At 41.6% G+C, this 27,851-nt stretch overlaps 1 protein-coding gene across 3 annotated transcripts in view; it reads left to right on the top strand.

The window, feature by feature from the left end:
• The first annotated feature begins 5,141 nt into the window (after nt 1-5,141).
• LOC112112348 (glypican-5-like) overlaps nt 5,142-27,851 on the top strand; it is a 629,288-nt gene continuing 606,578 nt past the window's right edge. For 2 of the 3 annotated variants that reach the window (XM_026649925.2, XM_026649924.2), the window contains exon 1: nt 5,142-5,461. In XM_026649925.2, the coding sequence (XP_026505710.1) occupies nt 5,266-5,461 (196 nt within the window). In that variant the 5' untranslated portion in view covers nt 5,142-5,265. Of the gene's footprint in view, nt 5,462-9,647; nt 9,738-27,851 lie in introns of all 3 variants that reach the window. The other variant, XM_026649926.2, reaches the window with a different exon arrangement.

Genomic DNA, 27,851 nt, shown 5'->3' with positions numbered 1-27,851 from the left:
TGTTTTTAATGTATGGGAACTGATCCTGCTTTCATTGAAATCCTTGACAAAACTCCCAGTATATTCAATAGGAGTATCACTGAGTCCATGGACATGCAGAACCTGATCCTGATCCTGCCTTGCATATTCAAAGTTCCCAATGAGATCACTAGTCATATTAGATGCTCAGGCAATTTAGGATCAGGGCCAGAGTGGACTGTTTTCATATATTCATATTGCTGTTCTTTGTACTAAGGGTTGATCTGATACTCTATGCTGTAATGCTTTGTGGTTAACTTAGTAAATATGCATTACACAAAAAACAAGAATACCCATTGACAAGGTGGATTGTGATGGTTCCAAGTAAAAGGCTGCAGAGTGACAGAATGTCATGTAAATTGCTTGGTTAAATATCTGTTTATATTATCTGGCTCTAATCCAGAAAAGCACCTAGCTTTAAGCACCTGAATACTCCCGGTGAGGCAGTGTCACTACTCCTGTGCTCAAAGGTAAGCACGTGCTTAAATGCTTTGCTGGATCAGAACCTAAGTTATTTGGGCTCTATCCTGAAGTGTTGAGCACCCTCAGTCCACCCTCAGAGTCAGTGAGAACTGAGGTTCCTCAGCATCTCACAGGAAAGATTAGCAATTTGCAGAGTCAAACCTATGATTTGTAAGGCATCAATCACTTCAGTATTTAAGCAGCAATATGATAGACTATTGTTGTAAACACTCATTGAGACTTATTGTTAGACTATCAACCAAACTAATATCACATGGAGCATATAATGCTGGCTGTTCCACTGACATCAATTCAGTGACTTTAATGGCGCTGCATCAGTGTAAATGAGAGCAAACATTAAAATATATCAGCGCATATTATATGATAGTATTTATTAATGCTGGTGATTATCACCATCTGACTAGTATGTACATAGACTAATGGCACTGTATATTTGTTTTCAATTTGTCAATTACATAGTTATATGTCTTCAAACAGTTAACCTAATGATGGTCTACGAGGTCTAAAAATTGTCTAGGAAATGTTCATCTACTATTAAAATCGTCATACAATTTAAACTATTTTATTGTTTAAAAATACAATTTAAATCAGTGGCAAAAAGTTACATTCATATAATGTGTGTGGGGTGGACTGTTTTTATCTGCAAAGAATAGAAATTCAGATGTAAAACTAAATATATATATCCAAATAGACCATCTTTAATTCACCTTCTCCTGCTTAGTTATTACAAAGCTGTCAGAAACTTGAATGTTTTTTCATAATTTATGTACTGTAATAACCCAGACGACATATAGTTGTAACTCCAGCTCTGAATTTTCTTTGTCTTTATGTGTGTAATTCAGGCTCTTAACAGTATTTTTTGTGGTTTAATAGTAATGTTATGATGGGATGGCTTTATTATAACAAAATGAGAACATGTTTAGAAAATATATATCTAGACCAAGCTATTTGACACACCCAGAAAAAGACCATAAAACAGTCTCAGCATATGAATATATGGCATTTTGATTAACAGCCACATTAGAAAAGGGTTAGTCATTTCTGTCACTGACCCCCTTTGAAGACAATGGCAAAAATTCCATGGAATTAGATGCCTCAGGGCCTTAAATAGAAATGATCAGACACTATTCATAGAGTATGTATATGGCAAATAATGCTGTTATTTGTCAAGTAAATTATTGGACAGATCCATCATTCTGTCATCTTATTTTTCTGGAAGAACTCCCATTGAAATCAATGTGAACATTGCCTGAATAAGGTTTCTAGGGATCAGTCCCAAAGTTAAACAAAATGTAACTGTGGTTAACTCATTGCTTTTTCCTTGGGTTCATAAACCCACACACTTGATGATAACCATGTGGATGGGATTCTGTGACCTCAGGTTATTATGCTAATAATTATTTCACTGTTACTTCCTGCTCTGCTGTTTTTTGTATGCACCTGTTGTCTCTCATCTTATATCTAGGCCCCGATCCTGCAAGCATTTAAGCATGAGAGCAATTACATTGAAGGCAATGGAACTACTCCCATGTTAAAATTAAGCATGTGCATATGTATTTACAGCCCTGGGGCCTTAGATTGCAAATTCTTTTCGTAATATGAGGTCCCGATCCCCAACTGGGGCCTCTTAGAGCTACTACAATTCAAATAAATAATAATTGGAACTCAGAACTGAGGGGTAACCCATGCTTTTGTAATATGGCTGGGGTCATTTAAGTGGTTGAGCCATTCTTTCTCTTACTTGATTTTAGTTTGCATGATAAGTGTTTTAAATCAAATTGGATTTTACTTTACAAAAGTGGTAAGAATTAATCTATAACTGACTTGATGGAAAAAGTTGATAAAGCAAAAAACTCAGAGGATCTGCACTCCTCACCTTTGAAATATAACAAAGACAACTGATCTACAGTATTAAGCTGCTCAGTCTTTCATTACCACCTATGGGAATTTATAAAGGTTAAATTAGCTACAGGTGGGCTCCTCTATTGTTCCTTCAGAGCATTAAAAGCTTATTGAGAGTTACAAGTAATTTTAAAAAAATCAAATATAATGGCCTCAAACAAAGCTAGCTCTTCTAGTTTATAACATGCTCTGCATGCATGGTCATGCAAATTAGCTCAATTTACTGACTTTTTTTTTTTTAATGCTTTGGGAATACCAACATATTTTCATGGGTGCAGAACACTATGGGGCAACTCTTGCAACCTGAGCAAAGCCTGCAGAAAACCTCAATGGCAGTGGAACTTGCTACCGCACACTAGGGTCCCAGGTACAGAGAAGTCATGTATGGAAATGTACAGCCCCAATACTTTCCAGTGGGGCATAGGGGCCACAAGGGGCTGGGGGAAAGTCCCCCAGCCCAGGAGCAGCAAAGGGGTAACACAGGGTCTATGCCTTACACCTTACAAGACCCAGACTAGGTGGTGAGAAGGGGAGTAGCTATAATGCTTGGCTAGGGCTTCTCTGACTTATGCTAGGGTCTCTTTCACACAGTAGCCACCTTCTCACTGCACCTGGGTTGCATCTTTGGTAGTGCAGCTCTTCAGAAACACACAGAATCTTTCTCAGCGTGTCTGGTGAATAGCAAGTTTCTAAACACAGAGGGCCAGATTCTGATCTCAATTACTCCATATTTACAATGATCTAATTCCACTGAAGTCAATAGTTACTCTGGATTCACTCCAGTAGGACCAATCCTATATTTGATACACTGGCAAAATTCCCACAGGGAATGGAAGTTTTCTGCCTATGTAGGTAATATGGGATCAGGACCCCAAAGAGAAAAATTGCTTATTTTGGTAACACTGTCAGCATGTAAACTCTGGTATAAAGAATTTATAAATGGATATGTACCTTTAGCAGGCAGAGCCCTTCCTGACACTTGATACATTTGCAAGCAGATTTATTGGCTTATGTGTTTTTAATGCCTTCAGGAATCATCTAAAGCACCAAGTGAGTTTGCAATGTATTCTCAATGTTGTTTTGCTTGACAAACTATATAATTGCAACAGAATTTAATTGCTACTGAGTTATTGCAAGAACTATTAGCAGTAGAGAGAAATGTATGGATTTCCTGGGTGTGCAATTAAAGGTACTCCTGTTTACAATAGTGTCTATTGGTCATTATTATAAACTGTTTCCTGAGGCTCTCCTTTGGAATTCAATGTCCTCCATATGGATTTTTGGAATATAAAACAAGCAAACCTGCTGGATTTTTCCAGCACACTGTGCTTAGGTTTTTGTTGTTGTTGTTAAATCTAGTGATGTCATTAAACATGATTTCCTCCCTCATCTTTACATCTATTTTCCTTGGGAACCAGGCATTACTTTCCCCTGGGTAACTTGTCCCTTTTAGTATGGATTCCCCCCTCTGGAAACCCTGCTGTAAATTGATCCTACTCAAAGGTCCCTGATACCTGTGTAGCTGGGGTTTTATAAACCACAGGGACTGTCAGATGTTATTCCATGTATCACTTTGCAAAACTTTTTTAAAAGTTCCAGTGACTCTGAAGACCAGAAAGCCTCCCCCCGCCCCCTCCCTTTTTTTGTTCAGGTAGAGATTTGTGTCCCCCCTGAACTCTAAATTACAGTGGAACTCAGTAGGAGTCAGACTTTGACCTGGTTTTAAGTGGAGCTATCTAGATGGTTATATGACCCTGTCCTTGTATTTGAGTGCCATTCATTTTGCATGGGATCCAGCAAAACTCATACATAAACAATGCTAAATATTTTGGGGTTTTTTTCAGAGTTCCTTCCAGCTGAGGATGTCAGAGTGCTTGGCACAGATTTTACGTTTCAAGTCGACTATGGTAATTCTGGAAGCTGAGGCAGAAAGCGCTGAAGTGGCTGACTGAGGGCCACCCAGGAAGTCAGTGGCAGCGCCAGGACACGTGGGTTCCCTCTCCTTACTCAAAGTCCCATGCCTTACACAGGTCCAGGCTGCCTTGCCAAAGCGCTCCTTAATCCTGTGGTATCTGAAACTCTACCCAGTGTACAGAGGGCTTTACAAGCCTGGCCCGAGTGCGTTTCCTTTCTCCTGCTGTTGGGTTTGGTGGCGTCTGTTTCGCACAGATTCTGCCCAGGCAGGAAAGCCCCGGGAGTGGGATCCTAGCCGCACTGAAGCCCAGCAGATCTCCCTTGGATTTCAGTGGGGCAGGAGTTCCTCTCTAGTGCTTTCTCTCCCCGTGGCCCGCGTTTGGGTACCCTGGCTTTCTGATAGACCTGAGCCAACTGCAGGGCAGGGCGTGTCGCTCAGTCTCGAGTCGCCCAGCGGCCCATTATGCACGCTTAGCGAGGGCTCCCCGCGGTGGCTAACACAGCGAGCGGGCTGGGCTGGCGGCGAGCTTGCCCACTAGCTGCAGACAGTGCGGCTTTAAAGGAGACTCCCTCCAGTTTTTTTTTTTAGTCTAATTATAGCACAAGCCAATGAGCAGATCGGCTGCTCCCCTCCCAGACCCTGCCTAGCGAGCGGGGCTAGGCGGCAACAGCAAGAGCGCCCAGGGCCCTCCCTGAAGGCAGCCCGGCAGGAACGCGAGCTCAGCTGGCTGCGGGGATCCGACCTGCGAGGCTGCTCAGCTGGTGCCGGCGTTCGGAGGCTGCAGCTCTCGGTGCCGAGCGGATTAAGACCTGCCCCCCCGCACCCCCCCCCCCCAGTCTCCTGCAGCTCGCAACTTCGCCCAGGGGCCGGTCCCGCTCCTGGGCACTGATTAGCGGGGGGCGTGCTGCGGTCCCTGGCTTGGCTCTGCCCCCGGGGGGAATGTGGAAATGGCCGGTGACAGGAGCCCTGGGGTCTTGAGCCGGCAGCGTTTCGGGTTCTTGCTGCTAGCTGCGGCGGCGGCAGCTACTGGGCTGTGCGGCGGGGTCTCTGCAGTCAAGTCTCCCAGCTGCCACGAAGTGCGGACGGCGTTTCAGATCCGGCAGATCGGCCCCCTCAAGCTGGTTCCCGATGTGCCCACTGCCGGTCAGTACTGTCCCCTTAACCCTTTCCCCCTCCCCAGACACCCCGCGTTTGCACCAGGCTCCTTTGGGAGCAGGGACTCTGAAGTTTTCCCGCCTGGACACACTTTAAAACCTAAAAGAAACTTCTTTGGAAATCTGGACAGAGGCTAACCAGCACCCAGGCCAACATCAAGACAAGGGGGAGACCTAAAGACCCCAAGCTAAAGAGAAGGAGGGTGGGAGGATGCAATGGAGTTTAAATAGATGCGGACAACAGCAGATGAACTTTCCTGCAAATAGTTCAGAGACATGAACGCATTCGGGGATAGTGTCCCCCTTTAAGAACTGGTTGAACTTTCCTCTTAGACACCCTTGCACAGGTTAGGGGCAAAGTTGGGCAGATAATGCCAGTCCCATGCATTTTTCTCAGTGGAGGAAAGGGCAGAGATCACAGGCCAAATGGGGGAAACAATGCCAACTAAAACTTAAATATACATACGTTTTTGCTACAAAATTTCCTGAATGTTCATGACTCATTTTCACTGTGAAGATCTCTTTACCCAGTTCCCTTAGAAAATTCCCTTCAGAAAAGCATCTGAGAGTGTCTGACTGTTGTGGTCCATGTGGCTTTTAAATAAAAAACAAAAACATCGACTTTTTTGGATGTCTGAGAAAGATTGAAGACAGGGAACAAAACAGAGAAATGTTTTCAAAATTCCCTCATAGCTAACGATACTAGATACTCTTTATCCTTGAGAAGTCTTAGTGTTCTGCTCTTTCCAGTTCCATTTTACACTGCTATGTTTACTTTCCAAGAAGTTGTTGTTGCAACAAATCTCAGAACTCAGTAAATCACTGTTGCTCTCTGGATCTGAAAAGACTTCCAAAGTCTCTTGGGTCCCTGCCACAGAAGAGGACATACATTGCACTATGCTGCATGGCTAGGAGCAGTTTAGCTTTATAGGGCCCAATTATCTCCTGACCTAACTTCATTGGAGAATTTGACCCATACAGTTTTGTGGCTACACTAATGCAAAGTGGAACATTTTATAGCACCAGTTTTTAACTAGATCACAGGTAGGACAAAATTGGATACATTTGGCACACATTAAAATCAAAGGAAACTTTTTTTTTTATAATTAGAAGTAGCAGCTGTGCTTTTGCTAGTACTTCGGGGGGGAAAAAAAGTGTGGTAATATACTTCATTGATTGTCTCCATACGTCTGATTTCACTGAAATGTGTGAAAACAAGATCTGAGAATTTTCTATTCGTTACCATGTTTTTTAACTTAAAAAAAATGTTGTGATGTCTGGGAAAGACTTAAGACTGCAACATTTTCCATAATCCCTTACATAGAAAATGGATTAATAATTGAGTCAATAGGGAGCTCTTATAAAGTATAAATTATAGTTTGATTTTTTTCTTTGCTTTCTCTAAACAGATGTACCGTAATTTTCTAATTCAGAGGAAAGATGAATTAGGGAAAAGGTTAGGACTGTTCTGTTTAAAGAGGTGAATAAGAGGCAACATGGAGATATAGAATAATAAACTGAACCTAGCTTTTACATAGCTAATATTGTATCTGTAATATTTATCACACGTAAATTAATGAATGGTATGGAAAAGATTGGTCTGTTTAGCTTTGCACACAATTCAAGAACAAACCTATTAAAAGATACTTTTTTTTTTTTTTACACAGTCCATAATTAACCTGTGGAACTCATCATCACCGGATATTGCAGAGGCAAAGAGTTTTGTAGTGTTCAATTATTAAACCCTTATATGAATTATCATCTATCTATCTATACACTTATCATATCCATGTCTATAGTATGCCTATGTCTTAAGAATATAATACAAAAGGACTATCAACCCTTATATTTCAGGTCATAAGTCAACTGTGGTTAGGAAGTGATTAAGACTATAGACATGCAATTGTGTAAATGTCCATTTAGGTTGTCTTTTTTTTTTAATCCCTTTCTCTAAATCATTTGGAGTCTGATCCAAAGCCCATTGAAGTGGAAAGACTCCCATAATCTTAACTAGGGTTTGGATCAGGCCTCTGGGGCTGGCTACTCTCATAGAGAGAATGCTAGACTAGATGGACTGTTCTGTTATTGCAACTCCTGTGTTGTAACCCATTGTGGAATCAATGCAGATGATCATTTCCTTCTCCTTTGTAATGCACTTTGAGATCTGTGGATAAAAGTTCTTGACACACAGAGATTCATAGGAGCAGTGTTTTGAAAACCTGAACTATTTTAGTAGTCTCTTGTGCTAATAAAATAGTAGATACCAGGAGCAGGAAGGTGTAACAAAAGGGCCTGAGGGATACGTATAAAAGCTGATAAAATGTGTGATGAGACTTGTCTGGACATAACCTGTTTTCTTGCTTCCTAAAATATGCCAGGCTAGCTTTGCAAAAGAAGCATTTCTTATACCTCTGTTTCCCTAGTGCTATATTGTGACTTTCCAGTCTGCCCCATATAAAGGGTGGCTCACATCTGCACCACCCCAGTAGCAGACCAATGAATGAATTGTGATCCGAAACACTCTAATTCTTCCCTTACTCCCTGCATGCTCTAGGGAGGAGAATAAGTTGCTTCACCCCATTTTGTGGAGCAGCTTCTTCCCCCTGTGTGATAGGAAGCTACTCTTTGGCTGGTGAGCACAGAGTCAGGGCTCCTCACTCCCCTGCTCCCCTCTCAATCCAGTTGTCTGCAAGGGGAAGTATCAGCCAAGTAGCACCTGTTCTTCATGCTGTGGCCAGACATCTTACAACCTGGGAGGGCTCAGAATGGTAAGGGATGAGGTGTCTTACATCTCAGCCATGCATGAGACTATCTAACCCCTAAGTATTTCAGAAAGTTTACAAGCTGGTGGATGACTGTCTCTGTGGGTAGAAATCAAAAAGCTGTTTTCTGAAAGAAACTTTCCAAACTTAATGGAAAGCTTGCCTGTGAGTTTTCCATTCCCTCGCGAAACTCGTACTATCATAGGCAAAACAGGGGAGAAAGGGAATGTGTTCCGAAGGAAGAGATGGCCTGTTGCTGTGCCTGTGCATGGTGAAGTTAGATTTCTCAGCTTAATGTCAAGTAGCAATCTGTTGTGATTTTTCAGAGGAGAGGTAGTCTTCATAGTGTGCTAGTTTCACACAGAATGTTCCTATTGACTAGCAAACTGTCTCAGAAATAAGTGACATACAGAAGAGAATAGCTACCGATGTTTAAAAGTGAATGTGCTTTTAAACTTTGGCTGACATGGAGGTTTCTCTTTAATTAAGTAGGGGGAGGGAAGAAGTGCACAAAGGGCAATATTGATCTTCTCTGTGCATTAAGTGTTCCCAACTCCAGCAGAAGTCTAACTCTGAACTGCTTAACAATATCTGTTGTCAGTCTATAATGCCTTCTATCTTGTGTCCTCTTAATTACATATTAAACTGTTTTTCAGTACATCAGTTCTTCATTTGGTTACCTTTATGGCTGTGGGGTTTTCTTCCCCCTAGCAGGAAACCACAAATTATTTTTACAGTGACCAGCTCTTTCTTTTATTATTTGACGTTCATATTGTGGTAGCACTTTCAGACCTCAGTCAGAATTGCTGGCCTCATTGTATTAGTGCTGTATGAACACACTGGGTGACAAAGTCCCTTCTGCAAAGAGTTTACAATCTAATTAGACTGTACACAGCAGAGGATAACACACACTAGGAGGGAAAGGGGTGAGGTGAGAGGAACAGTAAGAAGGTCATGCAGTTATAGAGGCTTGCTGAGGGCCTGATCCAACATGTATTGAAACCAATGGAAAGAGTCCCCTCTGACTTCAGTGGCTTTGGAGCATGCCCTGTGTGCACAGTTGGATAGTTCTGAATCATCTGAATGGGTTTTTTGTTTGTTTTTGCTTTTTAAAATAAATATTGTCTCCCTGGCCAGCTGTAGTTGCCTGATTTCTTGTAGGCATCACAAAAGAGGTATGATGTGATGGACTTTACAGTTCCGTTCAGGGAAGGTCATCTCAAATCTCTCCTCTTAGTAAGAGGCAACTGTGTCATTTTTACTAGTACATATTTTTTATGAAGCTTGTAAACCGATGTAACATATGGGCCCAGTCCTGCCATATTCGGGTTGTCAAACTTTCCCTACCAGTAGAAGGGAGAACCCTACCTGCCCATAGAAGTGTGATGTCAACACTCCTCCTTTTCCCCCCAGATCCCACCACCGAAACAAAACAATTCTCTGTACACACAATTTACTCCCTGTGGGGAAGATAAGAGCTGGAATAAGACCCATGTGACAGAGGTTAGTCATGTTGCTTAACCTACTACGGGAAGGTGCTCAGATACAACAGTGCTGAGGGCAGTGCAAGAACCTGAACAGACTAGAATAGCACTTAAAAATCTGAGCTGCACCTTTGCATATCAGGCTGAGGGAGGGTGTGGGATGCCTAGGGGGAGCTATTTTCCTTCTACAGGTGGTGCCTGTTAAACTAATAATAAAACTAATTTTTTATATCCTAAAGCACTTTCCAGACTATGGGCCAGATCCTCATGTAGTATAAATGGGTGTAGCTCCACTGAAGTCACTAATTGTAGTTCCTGTTAATGACTTCAATGGAACTCTGCAGACTTACACCAGCTGAGGATCTGGCCTTATACAGTATATGCAGTACACACACGAGTCGTTTCCTGATTGAAATTCAGTTACATGTAGATTAGAGGAAGGGAGCCTGCATGCTGCACGATAGTGTGGAGAAGGGAAATTTTTGGCCAGGGACATCTGAGCAAACCACTACCTTACGAAAAAATGTCTTGAACTCCTTAAGGGCCATTCTCTGCAGAGGGCCATTCACTGCACTTCTGTTTTTAAGATGTCATCTGAAAGACTCACTTGCAATGACCTATACTAGTCATATTCTAAAGGGGGCTGTTGGGGATTTTCAGGAGCCTCTTATTCAAATTACTCCAAACTGAGGGAAGGTTGGGATGTTTTCCCTGCTACCAGTGGAATCCACTCACTTTGTGCTCCTAAAAATTTGAATGAAGAGCCTATGATTCCAGGGCATCAAGATATTTCAAATCTGATACTTAGACCCCACAAGGTACCCAAACCCTCCACATCTGGGGCTTCTAGTAAGTGATATATTGTGAGACTAGGAATTTTTTTTAAATTCCATTTACATACATGCTGTGTTTTACATTCCCATATTTATAAGCTTTTCTGTGGAGCTAAGCATCATAGTATCTGAATGTCACCTGAACACTAATATCTTTAGTCTCACAAGGGGTATCCTTCCAAATTTACAGGTGGGGAAACTGAGACAAAAGGTAAGCAACATGCCTACTTTCACATAATGAGGTGGTGGCACAGTCAGAAACAGAAGCCAGATCTCCTGATTTCCAGTTCAGTCCCTTAACCACAAGAACATCCTTCCTCTCTAAAGACTCACTTTTGTCTCCTTTAATCATGTTGACTAGCATGTTATTATGTAAATAGTCCCATTGATTTCACTGGGGTGATTCCCAGAAAAAAGTACCGCACAGTGTGAGTAACGATGGAAGAAATGGGATCTAAATCTATATACTATTTATGAAAAGTACCTTTGGAGGGATATTTACTCCAGTAATTTGTTACCTCCCAAATGGCTGTCTTGCTGCACGTTGTGAAGGAGTATCTAAATATCTTCCTTGTCGTGCTCACTCTTATTTCTCTATTACTTGTAACACACACAGGTTGCACAGCCCATTCTCATGGACTGGTATTTGTCCTATTTACAACTTCTTTACCCTTCTGAGCCTGATCTTGCACCTTTAAATTGGTAAATTAGTCTATTACCATGGATATACACTGAGTATCCAATAGCAAGATCAGGCATGAGTTAACAATTTACTTTATGCATTCACATGAAAATTGATTCTCTTTCTGAATAGCTATAAGAAATACATAGATTCCTATCAATAACTGCTTGCTGCTACAGTATACACATTGGGCTGGAACAGCTTCAAGTGAAATCTGTGACAAAGCTTCCATTGAGTTAAGCAGGAGCAGGAGCTGTCTGAGAATATCCATTAAATGTACCTTTTTTAAATTATAAAATGGGTCATGCACTGCTTTATTTTCCTGTTTGCTCCTTTTATTACTGCTCAGCTCTTTATTTCTCTCATCTTAATGAGAACTGTGTAATTCCCACCGCTAAAGGCACGGTACTGAAACACATTTTGCTCACAGCAGCATTCTGCCAGTCACTTATAACTCTGGCATGTGCCAGATGCAAAATGTACTAATTTCATTGGCCCTGGAAACCTTTGCCACATCAGAATGAGTGACTGAAATTATCTGTTCTGGATCGTAATTTATATTCAAGTTTACTCTTAACTCTGATATTTGATACTAGTTGGGGTTGGTCCTGCTTTGAGCAGGGGGTTGGACTTAGATGACCTCCTGAGGTCTCTTCCAACCTTAATCTTCTATGATCCCATGCGTCCAAATTCATCAATGATGTAGTGCAAAAGAAATCAATAGCATTGTACCAGGGATGTATATGAGGAGTTGTGGCTGGTGCTGAAGCCTGATTCAATTAATGCTTAGAAATTATGCAGAAGTTTTAGGTGAATTTTATAAATCTTTCCTTTCTGTTTACTTACATGGTCTCATAGTTTTCTGCAGAAAATCTCTGCAATTGCAGTTGGCTAGCCAAAGCTCCCGGCTGGTGCTTTGTTGTATAGTATGTCACCTTTTCCTAAAGTATGTAAAATTCACGTGTACACTAGATACACACTTGGCTTCTTCCTAGTGGTTTAAGGCACGGATTCTGGCCCAGACTTGTGTCATAGTTGATAAAGCTCTGAACTGTGCCTCACTAGAGCTGGCTTCTATTCCCAGCTCTGCTGCTGTCCTCCTGGATGACTGTGAGCAAGTTGCTCTGTCTTCAGTTTTCCCCACTGTAAAATGGGGATAATGATACTTCTTTGGTGAAGTGCTCTGAGCTCTGCAGAGGAAAGCAGCTATAAAAGATCAAGATAGATCTAGCTGGCAGGCAGGATGTCTCCTGAGGTCTCTTCATTCCTCCAGCAAATTCCTTCTTTGTGCCCCTATCTCCATAGCAGCCAGAGATTAGACTAGATCCTGATCAATGGGAGGATGAATCTGAGGTCCTCCCATCCCCCAACTTCCCCACTCAGGTGGGAAAACAGCTCAGGTAAGGCAGCAATTATTCCAGAGGCCTCAGCAGTCTGCTTCAGATTGCTGCTACTGCACCTGCTTCCCTGCTGCTTCAGAATAACTGTCCTTCAGCAGCCTGCAGCTCCTAGGATCAGTGATGCTCCCTCCATTACTCTTCTCAGCTAGCGTTCCAGCCTTCCACTAGAACTGTGAACCTCACCAGGTTTGTTGTAGAAACAGGCAGGACTCCTGCCAGTGGCAATATTTTCCTTTCTCTTCCTCTGCTTCCCCCACCTCTTAATAAATCTCCTAGCTGACATGGGACCAGCTGCCCACTCTGTAATGCCTCCCCCCGAGCAACCCGTGTGCAATCCATAAGCAGAGAATCTGTTTGTATTTGCTTAGTTCCTCATCAAGATGGAATTGGTGTGCCACAGACAGATGGAAATCTCCAGCCTCCTATCCCTGAGCCTCAGAAAAACAGCAATATCCTCAGTGATTTGTATGAACATTTGGTTCAGGTGAACAAAAAGTGACTCTGTTTTAGTGATTCAGATCAGATTCTCCTCTAAACATAATAAAGGAAATAAATCCAATATAAGAAGAGGAGGATTGATGCCGTCCCTTTATCCTCAGGTTCATCTTCCTCAACTTTAGCAGAAGCTGAGGAATTTGACAAGTTCCCAGTGTTACAAAAAGGAAAGAGCAAATGGTCTTATAGTTCAAGTCCATAATCCAAGAGTTATGAAAATTCCTCAAATTCTATAAAATTAAGTAATTAGGCTTTATTTATTAATTTATTGCCTTTCAATGGAGTTGGGGTCCTATCAAGGATGTTGATCGATTGGAGAGGGTTCAGAGAAGAGCCATGAAAATTATTAAAAGATTAGAAAACATGCCTGAGAGGCTCAGGGAGCTCAATTTATTTAGGTTAACAAAGAGAAGGTTAAGGGGTGACTTCATTACAGTCTATAAGTACCGACATGGGGAACAAATATTTTAAAATGGGTTCTTCACTCATTCTGGCAGAGAAACATTTAACATGATTCAGTGTCTGTAAGTTGAAGCTAGACAAATGTTGTCTAGAAATGGAGTGTTCATTTTTAACAGTGAGTGTAATTAACCACTGGGACATGTTACCAATGGTCATGGTGGATTCTCCATCACTGACAATTTTTAAATTACGATTGGATGGTTTTCTATAAGATCAGCTCTAGGAATTATTCTGGGTAAGTTCTATGGCATTTTATACAGGAGGCTAGATGATCACAATGATCTGTTCTAGCCTTGGAATGTATAAACTTCCTTAGATTCCTTTGAAATTTCCTCTCAAAACCAATAGGAAAGCAAATTCCTCATTCTCCAGCAGGTATACTTTGGATTTTAAGAAAGGAGCACTTTCTGAATTTAAGCATGACTGTTCAGGGGATGATATCCATAGCATCCATCCATAGCCTCATTAATATTTGGAGTTCATGATTTAAAAATAGATCAGCAGCCTGGATCTTCAACCTGAGCAAGAGCAACTGAAAGGAAAGTGGGTAAGAAAACAAAGGAAAGCAGTTGAATGGTTAGATAGTATTTCTCTTCAGGTTCAGAAAAGGGACTTTGTATCCCTTTATATTCAACACTTCAAGCAGACCTAGAGGCTGTGTGATATTGCTCAGTTAGTAGGGAAACCCAGAGGTTCTAGTCAGTGCTTGGAAGCTAATCAAGTGGTCTCTCTCTTTTACTAACCAGGGGTTGGGGTTGAGAGGTGCTGTTCTTACCTTTCTAATGAAAGATGTGATAGTCCCTTCTGTGGGACATTTCTAGCCAAAAACCTAGGGGATGCAAGAATGCATTTCTTAATGTCAAAATATATGAAAGCACTGTAACTTACTGCTTTCACATCAGCAATATGCCTCACAAGAGCCAATTTCTCATGTATAGATAAACTTGCACAGAAGGTCCACATCCATTTTGCAGAAAATATCACTCTTTGTGCCCTTTGTTTCTGAAGCCTCTGTCTTTTCCAGTTTGCAGCTGGATTTTCTGCTTAGGCTCAAGTCATGGAAGGCCGACTCTCAAGCCAAGCAGCTAATGGCTGCACCTATCTACTGTGGAAGAAAGCCTCTGGTTAAGGCAGTTGTTGAAATGGTGGGAAAAGAACAGATTCCCTGCTCACCTCCAAAAAGTCACAAGGGGAATGTAGACAGTTCTGTAGGAGCAGGTAGACCTTTCAGGTTTGCAAATTTCTTGAGCAAAATTTCTCTGCTTCTTCAGATGAAGATTGGACATATCTAGGCTTCATGTCTTTGATTAGATGGAACTTCTCTGTCAGATCCAGCTCCTTCTCCAGGAACAGTTACAGTAGATAACTTCAAGTCCATCCTGTCCAAGAATGACATGTCCATAGGCACTGGACTCCAGTCCTTTGTTCTAGATGCTTAGCAACTACTTAAAACCGGTAGGTACTGGATATTGTCCAGATGTGGGAAGAATTCCCACGGTGTCTTTAATAACAACTTGATAGGATCAGTTCAACCTATGAAGAAATCTATCTACCACCTACAGGAAATAGTGGCTCTGTGGCTTCTATCTCAGCTGGGAAGATTCTGTTGAGCTTATTTATTTTGATTCTCCTAAGAGCTAGTGGTTCCAATAGTGTATGGTATCACAGACTAAAAACCAGGGTTGCACAGCATGGTCCTTTAAAATGCTGGTGACTATCTAGAGTTCTTTCTACACTAGCGTTCCCATGGCTGAAGTTGAACCGGTGGTAACAATGGTAGGAAATGTTAGGTTTTTTTTGTTTTGTTTTTTTAATCTACAGACAGTACAGTAAAAAGAACAGGAGTACTTGTGGCACCTTAGAGACTAACAAATTTATTAGAGCATGCTCTAATAAATGCTCTAATAAATTTGTTAGTCTCTAAGGTGCCACAAGTACTCCTGTTCTTTTTGGGGATACAGACTAACACGGCTGCTACTCTGAAACCAGACAGTACAGTAAGACTTTAGCCCTCTTTCTATTTATAGTAATAGGTTCTCTACAAAAGGGCAGAGCTAATAAAAAGGCATTAACATGATAAATGGAAACAAAGCTCCCATGGTAATAGGCGGTATGTAAATCAATAAAATCAAAATTAGTAAGAGCTTTTATAAGAATTAATCATGTAAGCTGGCATGAAGCTGAGGATCATAGAAATGCAAAGCTATATGTAAAATGTACCCTATACAATATAGCAGATTTTTCTCTTATCTGTACAAATGTGTATAAAACCCATAGACAAAATTCAGGGTATTGCAAAGACTTTGTAATTAGATCCCCATTACATGAAAGCATAAAATGACATGAAAAAAGGAATATGCTTAATAATACTTCATTAGGTACTCATCATTTATCAGTATATAGCACAGCATCTGCTTCTATGGGAAACGTGTTTTGATGGATCAGAATTAATTTCCTAACAGCAGCCAAGTCTGTGACACACTGAGAATTTATGCCCAGTCTTTCAGTCTTGTCAGTCAGTTTGATTAGATATCCTCGTTTAATGTGATTGAATCATCCTGGTTTACATATTATATGTTCTCTAAATACCTTTTAAGATGTAATACGTTTCATTCATATTATATAGAGTACTTCTGTAGGAAGCACCACTAGATGAAATTATATGCATGCCTCACCTAATATATAACAAGTTATCTTTTCTGTGGATAAAGACAACAGGAAGCAACAGATTGTCACCACTTCCTGCTAAGCACTTGTGGCCACATGCTATTTTGGGAGTGGGGGAAATGCTTAAATTAAAATTGCAAAATGTTTCTGCATAATATTTTATATTTGGATTTTGTTTAAAGCAGCTATAGCACCAGACCAAGAGCTCAGGCCAGAAAGTTAGCTAATTCAGGTATAAGTGTGATGAAACTTCTCTGTTCATGTGCCATTTATGAACATTGGTCTCCCACTGCAGCTCCAGTAATGGAAGGGGTGTATGGTAGTTTGTAGATCATTTAGGAAAACATGGTCATTTTTCACCCAATAGTTAGGTTCACCCTGGGCTAGATTTAAACATTTTTGTAATAATAATAATACCCAGATTAGCACTTTATATGTCCTCAGTATTTAGCAACCATTAATCTTTAAAACACCCCTGTGAGGCAGGTAAGGAAAGTATTGTTGTTCCCATTTTACAGAGAAGGAAGTAGAGCCAGAGAGGTTAATACAGTAACTCCGCTCTTAACGTTGTAGTTATGTTTCTGAAAAATGTGACTTTAAGCAAAATGATGTTAAGCGAATCCAATTTCCCCATAAGAATTAATGTAAATGGGGCGGGGGGGGTTAGGTTCCAGGGAAATAAATTTTTTTTTGCCAGACAAAAGGCGCTATATACATTTTAAACAAGCAATTTAATTCAGGTATTAAACAGGCTGGCAGTCCCCTATCTGCTCCCATATGCGCCCCCCCCCCAGTGCCTCCCGCCCGCCGGCGCACCCCGCAGATCAGTGCCTTTCCCCTGCTCCCCCCGCCTTTTGCCCGCTGCAATCAGCTGTCTTGCGGCATTCAGGAGGCTGGGGGGAGGAGCGAGGACACGGCGTGCAGCCCTCCCCTCTCCCTCCCCCCAGCCTACTGAACGCCTCAAGACAGCTGATTGCCGCGGGCAGGAGGCGGGGGGGAGCAGGGGGAAGGCGCTGATCCGCGCGGTCCGCCAGCGGGGGGGAGGCGCTAGGAGGGGGTGGCGTAGGGGAGCTGATGGGGGGCTGCCAGCCGTGGACAAAGCAGGCGGCCAAACGACGTTATAGCGGAGCATTGCACAACTTTAAACCAGCATGTTCTGTAATGGAACAGGGACGTAACATCGAAACAACTTTAAGCGAGAGGACGTGAAGTGGGGAGTTACTGTATTTCTTTAAGGCTACACAGTGAGTCACACAGTCCATTTGCCTAACCATTACGTCACAGGGCTATAAATTGTAAAGCTCAGAGGTACAATATACAAGACTCTATTGCATTGAAGTAATAGAGGTTTCAGCTTTTTGTGGCAAATGTACCATTAAAATGGGAAGCTTATCATTCTTATGCTTTTTGGCCATGGAAAGTCATATATGTTAGGTGCTATACAAACACACAAGATGACATGGTCCCTGACCCAGTGATCTTACACATGGTATGGCATGCTAAACTGAAGCTACTTGGGGCAGGAAGTGCCTTCATTTCTTGTATTGTACAGCACCAAGCTCATTGTCGGTGTTTGACAAAGTAGTAATACAAAATGCTGCAACCCCATTTCACATTTTGGGTAAGCACTGTCCACTGGGTGTGTTAATTAAAATAAGACTGCATCTAATTTGCTCATTTGGGAAGATCAGTTTTAAAAGAGGGTACCAAATTAATTATATTTTCAGTTTATTCATGAATGCGTAATTCATGAATAGAGAAGCTTCTCATTTGAAATATTAGAGTACTTGTTTGAAGACTACACAAAGCACTCAAAATATTGGAAGAATTCTAGATTTCTCATAGATGATGCTAGTAAATATATTCATTATTTTATGGACTCTGAACCCTTCAGGAAGTGTCTTTAATACCTGTAATGTCCCCAAGTGCTATGTTTTGCATTTTGATCTCTGATTTAGCTGACATGTAGTCAGGCAATTCCGTTGTGACTTCACAGCTGCAGCAGAGAACAAGTTGTTTCAGTAAAAGTCTTCATTAACTAGCATTCACACTTTGCTGCTTGACCTACCGTTTTTCTGAGTGTATAGTATGACTTCTATTCGGTCTTTTTATATTTCCATGGGGCTTCCATTGAAATCAATGGAAACTGTATATATGCTTCTGAGGACTGAACTGGGCCCTTCTTGATTGTGTATTTCTCTAATTATTCCCCGACCACTGCTTTTCTTATGTATTTTGTGCTGAAAAAAAAAAAAAAAAACATGACAAACCATTCTGGAGAGCCATTCTTTTCAGGGAAGAGGAGTGTAGCATAGGGCCCTCATTTTGGTGTACCTGTGTTGAGTCCTTTTAAAAACAAACAAAAGACAAATTTCAGAAATCCACATTCACAATCTCACAGTATCAGATAGGTCACGGTAGCTTTGCAGGATAGTTCGGCACATCCCTAAACATTAATGGTTAAATGTATTCATTATATCAACAAGGGCCCTATTCATGAAGAGTCTATCTTCCACTCATTATGCATGCATAATTCCCATTAATGCTATTGGGAGTTAAGTGTGCATAGTGAGGAGGAGAATAAAGCTTATGTTTACACATCCATGTTTGCAATTAGAAAAGATGTTTTGTGTACTATGCACAAGAAATGGATCAAATTCTTACGAATTCCCTAACTTCTACAATCCTTTCTTATTTAACTAAGTATTGGCTTATCATGAAGAACTTTGAAAGATACAGTATTCTAGAGGGTATCCGGAGAGTCAAATACAAATATTACTATGATGCTGTTAATAGGAAACCCGTCTGGGACTCGTTGGGTGTCCAGCACTTTAAATAGGTGGCCTGAATTTCCAAATACCAAAATAAGGACCCAGGAGCCTAACTTTAGGCACCCAGGTTTGAAAAATCTTAGATAACCTTGCTAGACTTTACCTTTATTAATATTTTCTAGTTTATATACATTAGGGATATTTCCATATTAAAAACCTCGCACATACCTACATATTAAGATTCCTCATTCTTAGGGGCACATCAAAACAGCATACAGAAGCTGCATGTTGCCTGAGAGGGCCTTTCAGGTCCCCCCAAAGTGCTTGAACTCCTAAGGGTTTTCAAGTGCTCTAATCTCTGACATGGGTGATGTGCAAAGCCAGCGTTGTTGTTTTTTGTTGTTGTTTGTTGCAAACCATCCATGCACATAGCATGTAGGGACCCTGACAACGTAATTTTGCTTTTGAAAAGGGCTGCTTTTACAGCTACATGTTCACTTCACTTAGTTCAAGTCTAAGTAGCAGGACATTGGCACAGTCTTCCCTTTGTTCTCTATAAATATGGAGCTAAATGAGTGCTGTGAAATGAAAATGCTACACTTGAGAAAGTGTACGGGCCAGGTCCTCAGTAGATATACCTCAGCGTAGCTCCAGTGAAATCTATCTCCAGGGCTGTTTGCCATATACGTTCGTGCTGGTAGATGCTTGGAAAAGACTGGTAATCTGGCAAAATCAAACCCTTCCAAACCACTTTAATCCACCGTTTGTGGTACAATGAAAGAGAAGAGGAAGGATCCACTAAAAAAACGCTTCACAAAGGGCCAAATTCAGTCTCATCCCATTTGCAGTGATGCTAGTGAGAAGTGCAGAGCACTAACATGGAGCACGAGTGCTATAGGTGCATGGAGGTGGCCTGAGACATTGTTGCACAGCAGTGAAGCAACCTTAACTACAACACTATTTACTGCTGGCTTGAAAGATGCTGGATATGGTCCCTCCTCTATTTTGGCCACCTGATGTTATCTGGTTTCATCTCAGGTTCTTATGGCCCCCCTCACTGTAGTATCTGAACACCACTTTATCCTCACAGCATCCCCGTGAAGCATGGAAATGTGTGTGATGGGTTAGACGACACCCCCCCTCCCCCAATCTGGGATGCCACCTGATGTACTGGGGTTCCACGGAGCCCCTCCTGCTCCACCAGCCTGGATTGTCTCGCCCTGTTTTGCTGAATTAGGCTCTCCAGCCTCTTGCAGCGCGCACACGCAGACAGGTAGGGCCACATCCAGCTGGAAACACAGACTGAAGTCAGCTCTGTGTGAGAGGATTCACCCAGCACTCACGTACATGCCCCTTTTGGGGAATAAACCCAAAATAATACTGTCTTGTGCTGTATAGAAAGATCTGCACAGCGCAATTTCCTAAAAATTTGCCCTCTCCCTCAATGTGGAGACAGAGATGCACAGCTTCTTGCCCCCACTGATATGAATTGCACAAACTGGGTTATGTTATAAACAAGAAATAAATGTATTAACTACAAAAGGCAGATTTTAAGTGATTATAAGGGATAGCAAACAGAACAAAGCAGATTACTAAGCAAATAAAACAAAACACGCAAACTAAGCTTGATTCACTAAAGAAACAGGTTACAAAATGTAATTTCTCCCCCTAAATGTTGAATTTAAGCAGGATGCAGAGTTTCTCTAGCTCAGAGTTCCAGTTATTTTTCTTACAGACTGGACCCCTGTCTCAGTCTGGACTCACTCTTGCCTTTCCCCTCAGGTTAATTCCTTTGTCCCTTCAGGTTCTTTCAGCAGTCCTCCTTCTTGGGTAGGCAGTGGAGAACCCCCTCCCCAGCCCTTTAAAAGGGTTTTCCTAAGGCAGGAATCCTTTGCTTGAGCCCCATCCCCCTACAGTGGAAAAGTACCAGCAGTGTCTGAGGTGGTATTTTGTATCAGATGACAGGACCACCTGACCTGGTAGTTTCAGAGCTATGTCCCAGGACACCTCTCAGGCAGGAGAGAGATTAGTATCTTCAGAGTCTTATTGTTTCTTCTTAAGGGGCCATCAGCCCTGTCTGACATTTTCATTGTTGTACCTGAAGGGATAGTTGTGGGTATCACCCAAAGTAGCACATTTGAAATACAGATACATGGTCAATATTCCTAGCTTCAGATATAAAAAAGATACATGCATACAAATTGGATAAACACATTCAGTAGATCATAACCTTTTTAATGATACCTCATATGACCCCTCTGGCATAAAACATATCTTAGTCATGCCAAATTCATATCATAACAATATTTCTATGAAAAAATATATATGGGGTGTAACATCACAATATGTATCCCCATTTCACAGATAGGGAACTGAGGCACAGAGACACTAATGCCCAGATCCTCAAAGCTTTTTAGGTATCTAACCCCTAGTGAGGGTCTAGGCTTAAGTGACTGGCCCAAGGCTAGTCCTAGGCTAGTGCACCTACCAGTAGAGCAGCCTTTCTCTTCACACTAGGAAAAATGAAATATGGGGGTTCTATAGCTGGGGAGGCCATAGTGCCTCAGATACATGGTATGCTGGCAGCTGACTCTCCCCCCAGTGCTCAGCAAATAACTGGTGTTTTGTGTGGTTGAGCTAAGGGTTAGCAGTAGAGGTATCCCCTCACACAGTATACCTTTGCATGATGAGCCAGAATATATCCCAAATGGAGCAACTTCACATTAAGGCTGCCCCCGTCCAGAGTGACACATGGTCCTAGAGATGCATGACATTTACATGGGCAATCTAGAATAACTCTATAACAAGTCTGAAGGTGAGAGAGCCAAATGAAGAAATGGAGCAGAACTCTGGAAGCTAAGAACTGTTAAAGATCTTTGCCTTCAAATGAACCAGTCAAAGGAGTGTCTTCAAATTAGTGTTCTCAGGAGTGTTATGCTTTGGAGTCTAAAAGTTCTTTGTTTTACCGAAATCTAAGGAAATGTATTTATTGCCGTTCAGAGTAGTTCAGAGTTTAGTGGGCTAAAATATCACCTCCTTAGTTTCAAGCTTTATGGATTCAAGCTTCAATAAATCAGATTTTCCCTTCCTAATCTGGGTTGCCCTAGATAAGTCAGGAAACATAAAAATACGCCTTCCTAAAAAAGTAACTGTGACTTGACTGTACCTAGTTGTGAGTTTAAAGCTTCTGGTATATTTTTCTGTCACTGAACACTGACCTACCATTCCCTGTATCCCTCCTTCATAGAAATAACCCCTCTTGGGAAGAATTAGTTAAAATGCTAATGTCCTTTCCTCTTAAAGGGCTGTTGATGTAGACAAGAATCCAAAAGTTCATTCTGGGGATACTATCAAAAATGCTGATATTTTAGATCAATAGCGGAGGTGGAATTAGGTCAACTTATGTCAATTTGGCACATTGGTACGCTTTTCTGGAGGCTGCCATATTCTGTTTGAAATGGAAGCTGAGGACAAGTCTCTAGCTTTTATGGCTGTGAAGACATCTCCCAAATGGGAATCAATGGTTTCCCCAGGAATTGAAATTGGGGGGGGGGGGGGGGGGGAGTTTTGGGGGGGGGGGGGGGGGTGTCAGGGCCGATGAGATATAAAAAAAAATAGTAGAGTAGCTGGGGATGGCACAAGTAGCAGATTGTGCTAGCTGCCAGAGTATGTACCCAGGGCATCTGGGTAGGTGGGTAATAAGGTGGCTAGTCTGAGCTGCTGCTACCCCCAGCAGTGGTTTCCCCAGGAATTGAAATTGGGGGGGTGTTTGAATTTTCGGGGTGTGTGTGTCAGGGCCGATGAGGGGTGAGACTGTGAGGGTGAAGGTGGGCTGTATGACACCATAGTAAAAACTGAAAAATGTTTCATGACCATTTTATTAGATTTAACTCATGTTTTAAAATCATCACACAAATTAAAGTCGGCTACTCAAGCCTTCTATGAAGCACTACATCTATGGTTTCTTGTTATAATTTTGCACAACTCTGTTAATGAACTTCTTGAATGCAATGCGTTCATCTTTGGTGGCTTCTCGTGTGTCCGGTACTTCCATTCCTTCAATTGATATGCTCATTAGTTCATTCACATGATCAGGCAGAAGGCGACTTCTTTCAGAACACAAAATGCTATTCAATGATGGAAAAAGAACTCTCAACTGTAGCTGTTGTGACTGGTAGTAGCAAGAGATGAATTCCTACTTCTTTCATCCCAGGAAACAGAACACAAAGATTGGGTCGAGCCACTAGTGATGATAAAAAAGAAGTTGAAGGCAAATCTTCATTCATTTGTCATATGATATTCCACTCTGTGTTCAAATTCTCTATTCTGTCCTGATCACATGGCAGTCCCATTGCTGGTAGTGCCTCACTCCACTCAACTGTTGGTGTTTTATAGGACAGGCATCTGTAAAAGCTACGTAGAGGTTGAGTAGAATCTAGAAGTCGCTGTTGTAGATTTTTAAGAATCGTCTGTGTACTTTTTCAGTTGTCTTAACAAATACTTCTTGTCTTCTTCACTTAAGGATTCAATATAAATGCCTTCATTAGTCAAATTCTGGACTCAAGTCTTTGCTTCTTCCAGTACTTTTTCAATGGATAGCTCTCTGATCCAAATGTAGCTTCTATTGCTGGACAAAGATATACCACTGTTGTAGCAGATGCCTGAATGGCATTGTTTAATGACCCAAGTGGTTTCAACGGTAGACTTATGAGAGAGAGAATGGCAATAGTTTTCTCTGAACGTAGTAGCAAAAATAATCCACCAGCCTCACTACTTAGATCCATCCCATCTTGGTAGATACTTTCCAAAGCCAGTAATAACAGCTGGAGTAATTTTAAGACAACAGCCAAGGATCGCTCATGAGAAAGCCAGCGGGTTTTCCCAGGTTGGACTAATTTGAACTTCAGTCCCAGTGTATCTTCTATATTTTCCAAGATATTCAGTCTTTTTGCTGAAAAAAGAATATAATGAAGACATTAAATTTATAGCTTTTTAAATGTCTTTTGAAGATTCTACAGCTCATACTAGTGCTAGTTGGAGTAGATGTGTATAGGAGTGTAGTGTAGAGTAGGAGAGATTAGGATCACACTTTTCTCTGAGCAAAGCTTGTACTACACCATGTCTTCCAGAGAAGTTTGCAGCTCCATCAAATGCACAAGCAGCCATCTGTTTGGGGTCCAATTGACAAGAATTTAACTCTTCTAAGATGGGGGTTGTCACAGATGCAGCCGATGTGTCTTCTATAACTTGAACATCTAGAAATGCATCTACTGGCCTACCCCTGACATCAAGATAACGTACACAATAACTTAATACTTGATGCCCATTTGCATCAGTGCATTCATCAGCCATGTATGCAAATTTTTTGAATGTGGTGAGAGAGTTCTTCACTTTTTCAACTGTTGAGTCTTTCACTGTTGCACCGCATGCTTCTAGCCAGTCAGTTGAGTTTCTTGCATAAAGATAGTGAGCATTTGCTGGTCTTGTTCGGAACCAGTGTTCAACTTCAGGATGAACAAGTGACAATGCACTTAACATTGGCCTCCAGTTTGTAGTGTGTGGTATCTCTTGCTTAAATAGAAAGTAGGATGCCACAGCCATGTTTGTTCGCATGAACTGTGTTGTGTCTCCAGCATTCTTAACAGCCTCATTAAGTACTTCTAAAATTGGCTTTGAAAGTGGGCTTATAAGGCTTTCTGCATGTTGATGCACTCCAGAGGCCTGGTGTTTTGCAGCCTTTTCATGTAGTTTGTCAGCATTGGCTTTGCTGATCGGTTTGACAAACCAAGCTCCTCCACTTTTACCAATTATAGCATTGGGAAGCGTTTCTTCTTCGTAAGCTTTTTTGCAAGAGGTGCACCAGTAGTCATCTTTTGTAACTTCAATAAATGGGAACACTTTGACCGACAAACATCGGGAACTGCCTTTAGGTTTTGGAGACACTGTTTCTTCAGTAGGTAGCTGTATTTGTGCTTCGGGCTGGTTGAATGTAGATATACCACTTGAACCTCCAGATGACATGTTGATATATTCTTGGTTCTTGATGTGTTCTTCACCTTGGTTAGTTTTTGAGGCCTTTGAGTGGAAAAAATGTTATATTGTTTTTTGTCTTTTCATTTTCACTTTGACCTGCAACATATAAAAGAGATATGAATAAAGTAAATGTTTTGTTAGGATAATGCAAATTTAACATAAGGATAATGCAGGTTACATCAAAACACATAACAGGTCTAGATTTCTAAAAAAATATAAATTTAAAAAAAAATATTTAATTTAAATTGACTTTTGAAAAGTAAGCCATCATGGGATAAGAGGGAAGTCCTCTTATGGATCAGTAACTGGTTAAAAGATGGGAAACAAAGGGTAGGAGTAAATCATCAGTTTTCCGAATGCAGAGAGATAAATAGTGGTATCTCTAAGGAGTCGGTACTGGGACCATTACTGTTCAACATATTCATAAATGATCTGGAAAAATGGGTAAACAGTGAGGTGGCAAAATTTGCAGATGATACAAAACTATTCAAGATAGTTAAGTCCCAGGCAGACTGCAAAGAGTTACAAAGGGATCTCACAAAACTGGGTGACTGGGCAACAAAATGGCAGATGAAATTCAATGTTGATAAATGCAAAGTAATGCACATTGGAAAACAATCTCAACTATACATACAAAATGATGGAGTCTGAATTAGCTGTTATCACTCAAGAAAGAGATCTTGGAGTCATTGTGGATAGTTCTCTGAAAACATCCACTCAATGTGCAGCGGCAGTCAAAAAAGCAAACAGAATGTTGGGAATCATTAAGACAGAAAATATCATATTGCCTCTATATAAATCCATGGTACGTGCACACCTTGAATACTGTGTGCAGATCTGGTCACCCCATCCCAAAAAAGATATATTGGAATTGGAAAAGGTACAGAGATGGGCAACTAAAATGATTAGGGGTATGAAACAGGAGGAGAGATTAAAATGACTGGGAATTTTCAGTTTAGAAAAGAGACGACTAGGGGGGGATATGATAGAGGTCTATAAAATCTTGACTGGTGTGAAGAAAGTGAATAAGGAAATGTTATTTAATCCTTCACATAACACAAGCACTAGCAGTCACCCAATGAAATTAATAGGCAGCAGCTTTTAAAAAAACAAAAGGAAGTACTTCTTCACACAACATAAAGTCAACCCATGGAACTCTTTGCTAGGGGATGCTGTGAAGACCAAAACTATAACAGGATTAAAAAAAGAACTAGATAAATTCCTGGAGAATAGGTCCATCAGTAGCTATTAGCCAGGATGGGGAGGGATGCAACACCATGCTCTGAGTGTCCCTACCCTGTTTGCCAGCAGCTGGGAATGGGCAACAGGGGATGGATCACTTGGTGATTACTTGTTCTGTTCATTCCTTCTGAAGCACCTGGCCTTGACCACTGTCAGAAGACAAGATACTGAGCTATATGGACCATTGGTCTGACCCAGTATGACCATTCTTATGTACAGAAACTCCCCAACATAATGACCTTTCAAGATAGCAACAATGTGAGTTAACAACCTTGGCAAATAATGCATTTTAAAAATCTTGGCCTACTAGGAAACATATTTATATAAGTTTCCATTCCCAGTCACAAATCTAGCATTCTGCAGCAAAGTCACTAAAATATAGTCCAACAAACAAATGTTTGTTTAACGTGCCCCTCACTTTTCCCTCCACCGCACCCCACTCACCAGTGTTGTCCTTGGTCAGTGGAGACTCAGAGTTCAGAGGTGCTTTCACGTGAGTACACCTCCCAGGTGGGGGGCAAGAAGGCACCTTGATCGTTCCTCCAGCTGCTCACTGTTCGCTCTGGCCACTGCTGTTTGTTGTGCCACCGTTCACTCCACCACTCTGTTGTCAACGGCCCTGCGCAGTCACCTTCTGCTGCCACCTGCCACTGTGACCTCTGCGAGTTGGTCTCTTGAGGTTCCACCCAGCTCTGTGATTTCAGCTGAGCTCTCAGTGGGGGAACCTTGCTGCTAGTGCAGTCTGGGCTATCTCTTCCACAGATACACTGTCCCCACAGCAGGACTAAGCACTTAGACCTGATTATCAGGGATTTCAGCTGCAGTGGTCACTTAACAGAACAAAAGACTATCTATGGAGCCTAATCAGCTCTGTCTTTAAACAGTGGAGAGGGACAGGTCCCCACCCTCTCTCTTGATGCCCTCAATCAGCACAGGCTAAGTACAGTTCTACTGCCCTTTACTCATACAATAAGAACAACAACATTTCATTACCCTCCTCCCCCACTCCCTGCATTGAAGTGATTTGTAACCCAACCCCAGCCAAAATCTATCACTTCCGCAACACAGCTCTGTTTGCTGGATACCTAGATAGATTAGGTGTGAATGTAAATACAACCTGGTCTTGAAGCCTTTCCCCCCAGCCCAGGGCCGGCTCTAGGTTTTTTGCTGCCCCCAGCAAAAAAAAATTTTTTTGCCCCCCCCCCCCCCCAGGGCTGGGCTCTCCCCCCCTCCCCCAACTGTACCCTCCTGCCGCCCCAGCCCCGGGTCACTGGTAACTTGCTCCCAGGGCGGGTCATTCAGCAGGAATTTTGGATGTGCACAGAACACAGACAGGATTGGTTCCCATATGGTTACAGAACTGCAGTAAAGTGGAACAATTTTCAGCTTGTGTGATTGGAGGATATCTGGATGCATATTATAAGACTGTCCTACATAAATGAGGAAAAGTTGAGGTGCCTTTATTATTCTTTTGTTCCATTCTTTGTTTCTATGGGGAATTTGCCAATGCACTATCACTGTCTTCCTTTTAAACAAATAAAACTAAAA

This window comes from Terrapene carolina, unplaced genomic scaffold (assembly GCF_002925995.2).
Source record: "Terrapene carolina triunguis isolate 2854851 unplaced genomic scaffold, T_m_triunguis-2.0 Scaffold88, whole genome shotgun sequence".
Lineage (NCBI taxonomy): Eukaryota > Metazoa > Chordata > Testudines > Emydidae > Terrapene > Terrapene triunguis.
Note: the sequence above shows the minus strand (reverse complement) of the source record. Positions and strands in the feature narration are given on the sequence as shown.